Source organism: Castor canadensis, chromosome 2, assembly GCF_047511655.1.
Source record: "Castor canadensis chromosome 2, mCasCan1.hap1v2, whole genome shotgun sequence".
NCBI classification, from domain to species: domain Eukaryota; kingdom Metazoa; phylum Chordata; class Mammalia; order Rodentia; family Castoridae; genus Castor; species Castor canadensis.
The window spans coordinates 12,350,876-12,365,244 of NC_133387.1; the positions used below are offsets into that span (position 1 = coordinate 12,350,876).

The following is a 14,369-nucleotide window of genomic DNA, read 5'->3' on the forward strand; positions in this document are numbered from 1 at the left end:
GTAAGTAACTAAATAGGCCTGGTCACAGGCTCTATTGGCAGGACACTGTGGAAGAGAAGGACATATTGCCTTTATCTACTTAGTTTTTGTTCATTCATTCATCATATTGAATCTTCGTTCCTCTGCAGAAGCTGACAGAACCATGGAAACATCTCTCACTTCTGATTTTCACACCCTTATGGATGGAGTGAAAAGCTGGGATTTACCCAAATCCCTCATTCCCTCTGAACTCCTTCTTGTTGGAGAGGATGCCTTTCCAGTGATGGTGAATGACAAGGACCAGGTGCTCATTGCAGCCTCCCACTATGGCCAAGGCCGCATCGTGGTTGCATCCCATGAGGGCTACCTATTCCAAACTAGCGCCTCCACATTTATTCTCAATGCAGTGAGCTGGCTCTGCCCCACTCCGGGGAATCCTATTTTAATACACCCATCCATGCAATCGATAACTAGCATCCTGCGTAACTCTGGAATTAATGCAGAGGTTAAGGCAGAACCTGGAGAGCCCCTTGGGGTTTACTGCATCAGTGCCTACAACGAGGACTTGATTGAGAAACTGATCCAGTTTGTGAAGAAAGGAGGGGGCTTGCTCATTGGCGGCCATGGCTGGTACTGGGCTGGTCAGCATGGTCATGACAAGGTGCTGTCCAATTTCAGCGGGAACCAAATGATAAGTGTGGCTGGAGTGTACATCACTGGCAACCAAGGGAACAGAGACCAATACAATCTCTCTAAGCTGATTCCCAACCTTCCCCTGGATGTGAGGTGAGCAATGCTTCCCTTAGGGAATTAGGGAATCTGATCCATGTTAAATATCATCCCTGTTCTATTGTTGTTGTCATTGTTGTTTAAGGAGCTTTTCATCTAGCAAAAGAGAAATTGGTCACTATAGAATGGAATCATTACAAGTTACTAATGTAATTATCGCCTGTGATAGTTAAGGGACAGTATCTTTGTTCTCTACTATGAACTGAGTATTAAATGCCTTGAGGGCAGGGAATTTTTCTGTTTTATTTACAATTAAGCCTCTCAGGTATGAATATTAGGAAGAGGTAGTAAGAAGAGAAAAGAACTGCGTAGTTTTAGGAGGTAAGAATTATGTCTCTTTTGTTTACCATTGTATCACTACTGCATCATATGATACCTGATATTGTAGGTGGTAAATAAGCATTGAATGAATAAATGAATGAATGAAATGAGTGTCAATATATTTCAAGGATAGCAGGAAAATGCAAAATGTGTAAATCATGTAGCCTTATATCCAGTAATTTCTCTCCCTAGGAACAGAGGGGATCATTGGAAAAATTTTGTCTTAGTTGAACATGGAAGGGCAATGTGGCAATACAGCTGGAGTCCTGTAGCATCTCCTTCCATAGTGGAACAGGGTTCTCTGTAAAGATTAGAGAAAAACTGGACAGTGGGTGGGTGTCTCATGACCATAGGATTGGATTAAATGTACTACAACTGTCCTTTGCTTTGAATCCCAATAAGTAGTTAAGTCAAAGTTCTTCCTCTTTAAACTAATTCTCCTGTATATATAAATATATCTTATCCTTTGTCATAAAAGAATAGTATTCTAGAGTGTTGATTGCAAATTTATTAACAGTGGAAATTTGGATTACAGCTAATATTTGCTGTTACTTCAAATTTCAAAATGAGTTACCTGTATGTCATTGTATATGAGTACAACAGGATTTTCGGCATATAGTATAAGAAGGTGAATCACAACTTCAAAAATATTCATTTCTGAAATTTTGATGGATCCTGACAAATTGCCATTTTAAAAGGCAATAATAATTTACACTCACAATGAAAAGATAGCCCCAGACTGTTGCTACTAATGGATTACTTAATTTTTGTTTAACATTATTATCAGTAAGCATTGTGTAACATCTTATTTTAATTTCTATTTCTCAGATTGCAAATGCAGAGGATGTTTTGCATATTTATAGTCATTTATATTTTTTGAAATGTCTATTTTGTACTTTATTTTTATTTAGTTTTCACCTTTCTGTTATTGATTACTATGTGCCCTTTAGGTATTACAGATTTCAATTCTTTTCTTTTATTTGTCTATTTTACATGTTGACAGTACTAGGATTTAACTCAGGTCATTGCACTTAGCAGGCAGATACTCTACCACTTGAGCCATTTTTGCTTTTAGTTAGCTTTGCCAGGGCTGACCTGGACCTCACTCCTCTTACTTATGCCTGTGTGTAGCTGAGATGACAGGCATGGTGCCATCTCGTGATACATTTATCTCACTAACATTTTGCCCAGACTGACCTTGAACTACTAACCTCCCTATCTCTACCTCCCAAGTAACTGGTATTACAGGTGTGAGCTACCATGCCCAGCTTCATCATTAGTTCTTTACCTTTACTTTGGGTGTGACAAATATATTTTATATCTGCCATGATCAATTCTGTCAGTCTTCTTCCTTTACAACATACTTTATTGTTTATAAAACCAATACCATTGCAAATTTCTTAAAATGTTCTTTATCTTTTCTTCTATAGTTTTTACAGTTGCATGTTTTATGTTTAGGTATTAAATCATATATTCTATGATTTAGTATATTAAAGATATTATATTATATATTATTTCTAAATCTATGGTCAATTATGACATCATATATTGTGAAGTCACTATTTTACTGACTTTTTAAAAGTTAATTTTTCATATACTAAGCTTCTGTATGTATATGAATTTCTTTTCCAAATCTTTCCTCTGAACCATTGACCTTGTTTAATTTTGCATCAACCATTCTGATTCTGTTGCTACAGCTTTGAAGTACGTTTTCATCCAGGAAATCAAACTCTTATACACATCCCTATGCTACGTCTGCATATTCCAAATTTTTATGTGTATTTGGATAATTACATTTACAGATTATAGTCCATTTATCAAGATCCTTTAAAATATGTTGATATTTGGGCAGAATTATACTCAATTTAGAGGTGACTGAGATAGTTAACATCTTGAAATATGGAATCTATTCAGCTAAGAGCAACATATGTGCCTTCATTTATTGAAATATTCCTTTATATTCTTTGTCAAATTTTAATGATTTCATCAAAAGGATCTGCATAATTCTTACTAGGATTATTCTTGGCACTTTCATATTTTGTCACCATTATAAAATTACAAATCTTATAATCATTTCTGATTAAAAGGACAATTATTAAATTTTGTGCTTTTCTTGAATTCAAATTCCACACTTAGCTCTTCTCCTAGTTATAATAAATTGCTTTAATTCTCTTAAAATTTTTTTAATTGATAAAATTTTTACAGCAAATAATGGATTTTTTTCTTATCCCATTGTAATATTTTAGTTTTTTCATTAGCTAGGACATCCACTATAATTATGACTAGCAGCAGTAATTATTTACTCATAAAACCAAGTTTCCTTCCATTTATAATTTTTTAATTTTGTTTTTAAATCAGGAGTATATTTGTCAAATTCTTTCTTAATAGCTATAGGATGAGGACATCGATTTTGTGTTCTGAATAATATTAACAAAAGAGTCAGAATTCTTAACCTCTAAGCTATATTGCTATATCTTACAAGCCTGTTCTTGCACCACGCCCCCCTCAAATTCATCAAGAGTTGAAATGAAAGAAATTGTGTATAATTAGGCTTGATATTTTGTTAACAGCAACCTCCTTTCTCTGGAGATTGTAACTTGATCTCTGATGTTTCATTTTATAAGCAGCAATTGAGTTCACTCATAGAAAATTGCAACCATAAAGTTTATCTTTAAAGCTTTCTATTTCAAAGACATCAACCTGAAATTTACTTATGAAATGTTTGCACAGATCAAGAAACCTATAGGTAGAATTGGTGCTTGAGATAAAATGCTGTGCTTTGATTTGAAACTGGGAAGAAAAAGTCAAAATGTTTTCTTGATTTTATGCTAAAAATGAATTGAAAAGTAACTTACCATGCTCATTTTCACCGCATTTGATGAAATCAATATATGAAAAAATATACACATAGGGATTATTTTTTCTGATTGTGAAAGTAAATTTAGAAAGATGCAGGAAAGAATAAAAAGAAACAAAAATCAACTATAGTTGATTCTACACAGAGCTAATTGCAAATAACAATCTAATATATACCCTTCTAACAATTTTTGCAGTTTGAGTAACATTTTTGGTATTATTTTGGACTTTTTGTACACATTGCTTTTATAATTTGACTTTTTCATTCATTTTATGTTGCTGCATTTTAACATAACTGTGCCTGTACAAAGTGTACTTACTCAATTCCCAGCTTTGTTGAACAAAATTTAATACAACATTGAAATGCCTTAGCTGGCAGTTTCAAAATATGGTAACACTTTTTACCTAACTTTACTGATAACAAGAAATGGGAAAACAAGTTCTTCTCCATATTCTGATATCACATCTGCACATTTTCAAATGTCTTCTCCATATGAAAATTCCAGAGGCTTTATTAAATAATTCTAAAAAGTTGAAGGGTAGAAGTATTGGGCAGTGGTGGAGTACTTGCCTAACATATGCAAGTCCCCGATATCAGTCTCCAGCATGGCAATAAATAATAAAAAATATAAAAGAAGATAGTCCAGAGCTCAGACAAGAATAAGTTGAGAATTTCATAGCCTTTTAAAAAAATTTGTGTATATGTATGTGTGTACAGTGGGTAGAATTCATGCCTCCCAGGCTTATAATTAGAACTATTCTCCATAGACGTGACAGGCTGTTTTTCAAATTTGATTTTATTTCATGCTTCTAATGAGTCAAATAAACAATCTATAAGTCAGAATAGCAAACAAATTGTTCACTGAGACAGCAGTTTATCTTGGGAAATTTCACTGGGAGAATTTATATACACATTTCAAGAATTTCCAGATATATTGTGTCAATAAATAAAAAGCTCACAGTCTTGTGCTATTAAATACCTGTTACAGGATGGGAATGTGGCTCAGTGGTAAAGTGCTTGCCTGGAATGTACAATGTCCTGGTTTCAATCTCTTAAAATTGATTTGAATATGTGCTAGGTAAAGTTAAACTAGCAGTCCCCTCTGTTTCCTCTTGAAGGTTTTGTATCAACTGAGTTCAGGTCTTGGGTGTTCTCTGCTGCCTTATTCCACAGGCACTAATGTGGGAAATGTCTCTTTCCAGTTGTGAGGATGAGCTCAAACAAGACCAGAAGCAGCTGCTGGAAGGGATCTCTGAGATGGACCTCCGGTCAGGGGGCATCCCCTCACAGCTGCTGGTGCATGGGGAACTGGCCTTTCCCGTGGGATTGGATAGCTCATCTGACTGCTTTCTTGCAGCTGCCCGCTATGGCCGTGGTCGTGTGGTGGTGGCAGGCCATGAGCTAGTGATACTTAATCAAAGGATGCAGCGCCTTGTGCTCAATGCATTACAGTGGCTGACAGAGAAGAAAAAAGGCAAAATTGGGTTAGATTTAAAAATGAGAGCTCTGGGCCCTTTGTTATCCAAAAACAACTTGGAGTGGATCAGCACAGATCGTCTGACCAGTGACTTGAGTGTCTTTTGTAGTTGTTTCACTCTTGCCCAGATGAATGCCAAGAAGGTGAAGGAATTTGTTGCAGAAGGTGGAGGGTTGCTGATTGGCAGACAGGCATGGCTGTGGGGCCTCAAACACCCAGGATCTAAATGTATGATTCAGTTTCCAGAAAACAAGATCCTTAGATGCTTTGGTCTTGGCATCACAGATCGGGGAGGTAAACGAGGCTGCTTCCCCATCCCCAAATCTGAGATGTTGACCTACCACTTACGCAAAGCTCTAGCCCAGCTTGAAACCTCGCTGCTCAAAGAACAGGGCAACTTAGAGCAGAGTTGGGGGGAGAAGATGATAAAAGACTGCTCCTATATGTTTCAAATCCTACAAGATGATATTCCCATCTATCTGTCTGTGAAGAGACATATCCTGCAAATGATCAAATGGGAAGGCTTACCACCAGTGAGTAAGGAAAGCCCAGTCAAAAAGGGCAGCCCTCAGGCCCTACTGATAGCCTTGGCCCAAGAACTGGTCAAATCCGGAACAGACAGCTCTCTGGTGCTGGAGCATCCCACCTTTCTACCTCCCACGGAATCTCCTATCACCATTGAGATCCATGCAGGTATGGAATGGAGACCAGGAACTTGTAGGGACTGGGGGAATGAGTTTCCCAGCATCATTTGAGGGACCTTTCCCCCTCAAAAGCCCATATCCTTCCTTCCCCATGAACATTTAAGAAGATAGAGTGTAGAAATTGTTTTTCAAAAATTACTGTTATTGTTGTACTGGGGGTACATTGTGACATTTCCAAGGTTCTTACAATATATCTTAGTAGAATTCATCCCATCTATCATTCTCCTTTATCACCCTCCCCTCATTCCTGGAATAGTTTCAAAAGGTCTCATTTTTCCATTTACATACATGTGTACATAGCATTTCCACCACATTCATCCTCCTACACCCTTTCCTTATATCTTCCACCCTCCCACTCATACCAACACCAGACAGAACCTATTTTGCCTTCCTGTTCTTTATTTTTGTAAAAAAAAAAGACATTTTTGTGTGTTTAAGAGAGCTATACAGGGAGTTTCACTGTGACTTTTCCATGTATCTATGTTTTATAACATGAACTGGTTCATTCCCTCAATTTTTTTCCTTTCTACCTTAGTCCCCTTCTCATGGTGATTTCAACAGGCTTAAAAATTCTATGTTCATTTTTATATAGGAAGTACATCAACCATATTCACCTTCTTAACTTCATTCTTTTACCCTCCCTGTCCCGTATGTGACCTCCCCTATTTTCATAATATTGGTTGTATAGGAATTCTAAGTGAGGTATGGGCAGCCTTCATGAGTTAAGAAGTGCCCCGAAGATCCATAGCTCTGCAAGGGTCTCTGGGAATTCTGAGATGGGGATGGAAATGTCTTTCTTATGATTCTTCTCAGAAAACTGCAATTCCTGGGTGAGCACTGGACTCTACTTACCTGAAGGGCAGACTGCAAAAATAACACTGCCTGACCATGCTGTAGCTGCTAAACTGAAGGTAAAGCATTCAGTCCCCTAAAGTCAACTTCTGACATTTCCTTGTACCTTTCCTTCCTTTCGCAATAATCTTTGGATTCTCTAACCACTCCACCAGACAGGCAGGAAAGTACCACAGTCATTTTATGGACAAGAAAAGTAGTCACAGAAAAGCTGAAGTATGTACTGAGCTATAAGAGGGGTACAGAATATGAGACACTTGGCAGAGCCTAGCCCATAAGAGATGATCGAGAAACAAGATGCTTTTCTTTATCTCCTCCTCCTCTTTTGCCCAGGATCAAAACCCAATGACTACTTGCTCTTTCCTGTAGAATCTGAAACACTATCCAAATATCCATGCTCTAGCCCAACTGTAAATATTAGAATCATTTCCACAGATATCTCCTACCCAAGACCCATAGGAAATGTGAGAGGCACAGTCACTGAGTCAGTTATTTACCTGGGAACTGGTTTTGTTTAAATAAAAAATATTCCAAAGCTCTATGAAAACAAGGAAAAATTATGATCAGAAAGGTGTACCCTGGAGAAAACAAATAAATAGAAGCAATCCTGTATTCATTCAAGAGAGACTTGTCACCCTAGGACATTCTGTTTTCCACCCCTACTACAATAAGACAGTCCCTTCAACATACACATGCATGTCCATACACAGAGAGCGAGAGATGTTCAGTCATTCCTATGATGACTTGTGCTCACTGTGACAGGTCCTCATTGGCTGCCACACGGATGACATAAGCCCAGCAAAAACTTACTTCCGCCCGCCTGTGGTGACGCACACGTACCAGTTAGATACAGTAAAGAAATCCTTCTCCTGGCTCTGGGGTGGCCTCCTCTACATCGTGGTGCCTCCTAACTTCAAACTAGATGGCGTGCACATCACCATTTCTGGGGCTTCCTTCGCCCCATACTTCAAACTGGGTGAGTAGGAGATTCAGTTTCAGTGAGGTTGAGTCATAAAGCAGAGGCAAGTCTGGAAGGGGAGAGGGAGCTGGGTTGAAGAAGGAATGGAGACTGAGTGAGGGAAAGAAAGAGGATGAGACTAAAGGGCAGAAAGTGGGCTGAGCATATGAAAACACTGTCCTGGAAAGTCTGAGAGAAGAATAGGAAAGGACGGGGGTTTGTGTTTCATGTTAAAGCAAAAGACATGGTTCATTACCAGATTATCTCTTAATTTGATCGAAGAGCTTGAAACACAGAAAAAATGGTTTGGGACAAGGTATGTAATCTTTATTCCCAGGTAAGACATCCCAGAAAGAATGGAAGGATAGTCTCCTGCAAAATGCAGCTCCCTGGGGAGAATTAGCCACGGACAACATCATTCTGACAGTACCAACTACAAACCTGCAATCCCTAGGGAATCCAGAGCCTCTGCTCCAGCTCTGGGATGAGATGATGCAGGCTATTGCCGGACTGTCAGCTGAGCCCTTCCCTTTAACCAGACCTGAGAGGATTGTTTTTGACGTGCAGATCTCAGCTGGTGAGTGATCCAGATCTCTAAAAATGTATTTTCTTTCTTTTTTTTTTTGTCACATGAGTGATAAGTAATACTATACTTGGAAAAGGGACTTTAGTCCACTTGCCTCTTACTTTTTTTTTCTTTTTATTATTCATATGTGCATAGAAGGACCTAAGCTTTGTATGCACATAAAAATGTATTTTCTAATTGAACAGACATAATTGAATTGCAAAGCATAAGTTTATAGGGATTGGAAGGAGGAAATGGTACATAATGATCCTTACTACTCTGTAAACCATATTTACGTGCAAAAAAGGTTAATCATCATTTAAATCTCCAAGAAGTGAGAGTCATAGGATAGTAAGAATGGAAAAAAAAAATAAGTGTGGACTGTTCACCTCTGCCCCCATGGAAGATAGAAGTATTGAGTAAGGTCAAAATTGGCAATGGAAAGAGGCAGGAGAAGGGTACTGGTACCTGTAAGCAGAGTGAAGAGAACTTGTTAAAACTTGATAAAACTGGAGAAATTTTAAGCATTTGGAAAAACTGAAGAAGACTGATTGCCATCTTCAGGCTTTCAAGATTATTCCATAAGCTATATTAAGACTAAATTGGAGAAGGTAGACTCTTACTGTTTTCCCCAAAGTCCCACATCTAGAACATAAAGGCAGGACACACTACCCACCTATACATGGGAGAACAGATGAGTGATGACACTCAGAGTTGCATGCTATGTGCACTTACACTTCAGGGTCAAATAGGGACGAGAATGTCAAACTCTGTCGAAGAAACTGCAAGGGAGGCCCATTAGGCTGCAAGTGAGTTTGGGCAGAGAGTGAAGCCAGACGTTCTTCTGATTAGTGTGGGACTACTCAATGTGTTCAGAGGCTTTCAGGATGGCAGATACAATCTACAAAGAATATCACCCATCGTCATCTCCTCATCTCTACCTTCCTGTCACCTTTTTCAGGATTCATGCATGCTGGATACCCCATCATGGGCCATGTCCCGAGCTTACTACATGTCCTTAACGCAGCAAGTATAAGAGCAAAAGGTCTTTGGGCTCCCTTACATGAGGTGGGCCACAATCACCAGAAAAGAGGATGGGAGTTCCCTCCCCACACTACTGAGGCCATCTGTAGCCTCTGGGCAATCTATGTGCATGAGACAGTCCTAGACATCCCCAGGGATCGGGCCCACCCTTCTCTGAAGCCTGAAACCAGGAAGCAGAGGATCCAACAGCATCTGGCCAAGGGAGCTCCCCTGCGTGAATGGAGTATGTGGACAGCTCTGGAAACCTATCTCCAGGTAATGAGCAGATATGGAGGAAGATGGGGACCACAGGGTCCCACAGCTGTATAACTTTCTGATGATCCCGAAAGCCCTACAATTTCTTCACCAGTCCCACTAACCTTGGAGTGCATCTCCTTCTTGGACACAGGAGACTGGGACTCGGGCACTACACATCTGAAGTGGATGATGTGTAGATAATGGAATGTGTTCCTCTCATCTCCACCCCTCTCAACATTGAGGTGGCAATAAATAAAGATGAGTGGGATGATTGAGATAAGTATACTGGAGTAACATAACTCCAGACAAACAATCTTGCAGTACAATCTCATATTTGCCAAATATGAGCAGTTTCTCTTGAGCTGTCTTTATATCTGAAAAGACACCAACATCACCTAACTCTACCAATATGTATGGTGATAGAGTGTAGGGATAGTGACCTGGAACCAAGTTACTCAAAAAACCTCAACTTTAAGCAAGTTCTGCTTTCATTATAAAATAGAAAATATGTGCAGTGTTTTATAGCTTTTCAAAATCCTTCCCTTCCATTTTATCACCCGCTGTGGGGATACATTAAGAAAGTGTTATTTCCATAGTTCATATTTCAGGACCCAAAACCCCCGGTTAAAAGACATGAGTGCTGGGCACCAGTGGCTCACACTTGTAATCCTAACTACTTGAGAGTCTGACATCAGGAGAATCTTGGTTCCAGGCCAGCCCAGACAAGTATTTTGCAAGACCCCATCTCCAAAATAACCAGAACAAAATGGACTGAAGGTGTGGCTCAAGTGGTACAGCACATGCTTTGCAAGCATAAAGCCCTGAGTTCAAACCCCAGTCCTACTAAAAACAATAAAAAAGACACAAGCAGTTTGGTAGTAGTGTTATAATTAGTTAGAAAGATCAGAACTAGAACCTAGTTTCAGCATCAGACTCCCATGTTTTAAGCACTATAGCACACTGTCTCTAGGTTTTCACTATGTCTTCATAATTCCAAAGGGATTAATTTTGGGCTATGACATTTTTCTTATTAATAAGTAAACTGCCTGAGCATCTGTATGACATAGGCAGCCAGAAGTTTGATATCCAAGTTCAACACAAGGCCCTTGGGAACAGAATTCCTTCTCTGCTCTTGGTGAAGACTTCTACCACTCTGGGATCAGAGACTGAAGTTCAGGCCAGGCATCCACTTTCCCAACGCCTCACTTTCCATTCCCATCAACATGGCCATAATTTAACTCCCCAGCACTTCTCACACAGACTGCTCCAATCCCTTCTTTGGTGCCCCTACATCTATCCCTGATTCCAGGTGATCATCTTCTAGAATGCTGCCCCAAAGAACAAATTTCAGCCTATCATTCACCAATAACTCCGTATGCCTTCAGGTAGAGCACCCCACCTTACAATCAGGCTCAGCCTTATTCTCTTGCCTTACCCAAGGTCATAGATTTCTAAATGATGGGCCAGGAACCTGTCCCCATTAGCTCTAAAATTCTACAACTGTCCATTTCCAATGTTTACACAAGACTAGAAGATATCTTAGGAGTAGGGGGAAATAATACTGAAAGTAAAAATTTACAAAGAACCTGCTAGGAATCAAGTGATGTGCAAGTACAAATTTTGTCTCTTGAGATTGGATTGAGGCTGAATAAGATATGACAGCCATCACAGGAATAGGCTTGTAGAAGATGAAGAAGGAGAGAGTCACTGACAAGAATTAAATTAGCTTTATAGGGTGGATTACAACTAAAAAACATAATGTTATTTTATATGTGTGCTGGGACATGACTGTTTCAGGGTGTATACTTCACTCTTCCCCTTCTTTCCCTTTCCAGCTCCAGGAAGCCTTTGGATGGGAGCCATTTACACAGCTCTTTGCTGACTACCACACCCTCCATGGTATCCCCAAAGATAACACTCAGAAGATGAATCTTTGGATGAGGAAGTTCTCTGAAGCAGTGCAGAAGAATCTAGTTCCTTTCTTTGAAACCTGGGGCTGGCCTATCCAGAAGGAAGTGGCTGAAAGCCTAGCTACTCTGCCAGAGTGGGAGGAAAACCCCATGAAATCATACATATCTTCATGAAAAATGAAGAAATGAGAAATGTTCTCTCTGAAACAAGAGAATTCACTGGATGCAACAGACAAATGCTCATTTAAATTTTAATCTTAGGGGATTTTACTCAGTCTTATGCAGTATCATCTCAATTCTTTAGTAAGGAAGAAATTAAATTTGACAGTGATTTTCAAAATCAGCAATATGGATAACTCAATCACTTTCCTCTAGATTAAGTGTTTAAAACCTGCATGATTTGTTTCTTGAGTTATTTGGTTAGCATTTTGCATTTTCCTTACAGGGTTTCCAGGAATTGCTCAAATTCTGAGACTTAATCCAAGAAAGGTCTTTCTTTGAATCCATTTAGAGCATCTTTCTCTTAATCCTAAATTTATTTCACAAATATCATTTGTCTGAGTAACTTAAACAGAGTAGGAGGTCAACAAACACTTCTTGAAAATGAATAATAACTACCTGGAGAGAACTCACTATGTATCAGTCTACATACTAAGCATACCTTAACTGGGCTAAGTTGTTCCCCTGTTGTAGCAACCCACTTAATTAGGACCTATTACAGGCAGGCCTGTTTCAAATCAGTGTGTTACTGGAAATTAAAGCTCTAATATGACAGGCTAAACTTCATGGAGATATATTCCATGAATGTATGGGAGGATATCGATTCATATACTTGCCTTCGCAATATTCTTTAGAATTATTTCTTTATCCTGTGGCTTCTGCCACATACACCTACTTCACCTCTACAGGTGAGAACTGCCACACAGCCTATCAAATAGCCCATGTCCTTTCTTTGAGAAATAATGGAATGATTTATGATTACTCACAGTTAAAAGTCTATGATCCTAGAAAATTTGATGTTAATGTAAGAAAGGTAGATCAAGGCAAGCAAACAAAATAAATATCGGCTTGTGCCACACAAACCAATGAAAGCTCTAAGCTGTGCTGAGATGTTTAGTTCAAGAACTTATACTAGAATCTTCTGTGCTAAAGGATCAATGACATTGCAAATTCACAATGCATGGGCACAGCTGAAGCATGTGTATATGTAATACATAATCTCCACTGACACATGCAGAGACCTAAATTTTAAAGTGGCAAGCCAGTGAGTGGTAATGCAAGAATGTAAAGAGAATTGGATGCTAGATCTAGTGCCCTTAATTGGAGAACTATCATAATTATCCTTATACTTACAAGAATCCGAAGTATGCTATAGGTCCCACCTATGATATGTCCTAATTATTGTGTACGTGAATTTGTCTCTCTTTGTTGGATTTCTTTACTTTTTCATTTGTTTTATGAACCTTCCTCTAGAGACTTGTCGTAATTGTCTCTGTGATTGAAATAGGACTAGTAAAAAAGGGTCCCTAGCATCCTTATCATAAAAGTAGGCATGAGACCATGAGTGACTAATCAAGGTTCTCTATTCCTTGGACCTAGTGACTTTACTGTGAATTTTCAGAAGACCTGAGTAGACCACTCACTCTCCTTTTTTGATGAGTCATAAAGGCACTGTGGGGAAAAAATATTTTCTGAGATTGTGGTTTTATGAATCATATATACCTGGAATTGTCTTGTATCACTGTCTTCACACAAAGAGGATTAATAAAGAAACCCACACAAAGGAAAATGATGAGAAAGCAAAGACAAAAAGTTATGTCACCAGGCATGTTTTTCAAGAGTCTAGATACAATAGTGATTCGAGCTCCAGGTCAACACCCAGATTTTTGTATTTACTGAATCAATAAATTGCTTCCTTTTGCTTCTACCAGTTTAAGTGAGTTTCTATCATCTTCCAACAAAAAAGTTCAACTAAAATATTGTCTCCTTCCTCAAGTTCTTTCCAGTGTGCTGTTTGAGCAGTATGGCCATGTCTTTTTTCATGGAGGATCTGCTGTGGGATAGACTCTCTTGATTTCATGTCTCTTTCCTCTTCTCATAGTGAATGGGCTACAGCACAGAACTCAGGACAGTTAAACGTGAGCTAATTCACCAGCAATGACAAAGAGGTCACCAAGGCTTCCACCTAAAATCTCATGATTATGAGACCATACACTCATTTATTTTTATTTTATATTTAGTTTCTTTTTTGCAGTACTGGGATTTGATCTAGAGCCTTGTGATTGGTAGGCAAGTGCTCTGGCACTTGAGCCATACTCCAGCCCTTTTCACTTTAGTTATTTTTCAACAGTGCCTTGCATTTGTGCCAGGACCAGCCTGAACCATTGTCCTATTTATGCTTCCCCTATAGCTGGGATGACAGGTGAGCACCAACATGGGGTCTTATGAACTTTTTGCCTTGGCTGGCCTTGTCAAACTGTGATCCCCTCAATCTCTGCCTCCAGAATAACTAGGATTACAGGCATGAGCTATCTCACCCAGCACTCTTTTCTATTTTTAAAGGTATTTTTGGATAAGTAAGATAGATATAGAATTTAGTTGGGCTTTTTCCCCAACTTTAGAAAAACAAGTCTAATCAGGAAGTCTGACTAATGGTTGTTTATCTCCTCTTTTAGG

At 38.9% G+C, this 14,369-nt stretch overlaps 1 protein-coding gene across 1 annotated transcript; it reads left to right on the plus strand.

Annotated features, from left to right (window-relative positions):
- Positions 1 to 142: 142 nt before the first annotated feature.
- On the plus strand, positions 143 to 13,615 carry LOC109679143 (TRPM8 channel-associated factor 3-like). The gene is made up of 7 exons (XM_074055258.1): positions 143 to 765; positions 5,149 to 6,116; positions 6,941 to 7,038; positions 7,742 to 7,955; positions 8,275 to 8,514; positions 9,464 to 9,801; positions 11,619 to 13,615. Exons 1-7 carry the CDS (start codon positions 143 to 145, stop codon positions 11,865 to 11,867), a joined length of 2,730 nt encoding a protein of 909 aa, XP_073911359.1. The 3' UTR covers positions 11,868 to 13,615.
- Positions 13,616 to 14,369: the final 754 nt, after the last annotated feature.

Coding starts and splice junctions, on each gene's coding strand:
- LOC109679143 (XM_074055258.1), top strand. CDS start 143: ATGGAAACATCTCTCACTTCTGATTTTCACACCCTTATGGATGGAGTG. Junction 7,039..7,741: donor CTGTAGCTGCTAAACTGAAG/GTAAAGCATTCA, acceptor TCACTGTGACAG/GTCCTCATTGGCTGCCACAC. Junction 9,802..11,618: donor CTCTGGAAACCTATCTCCAG/GTAATGAGCAGA, acceptor TTCCCTTTCCAG/CTCCAGGAAGCCTTTGGATG.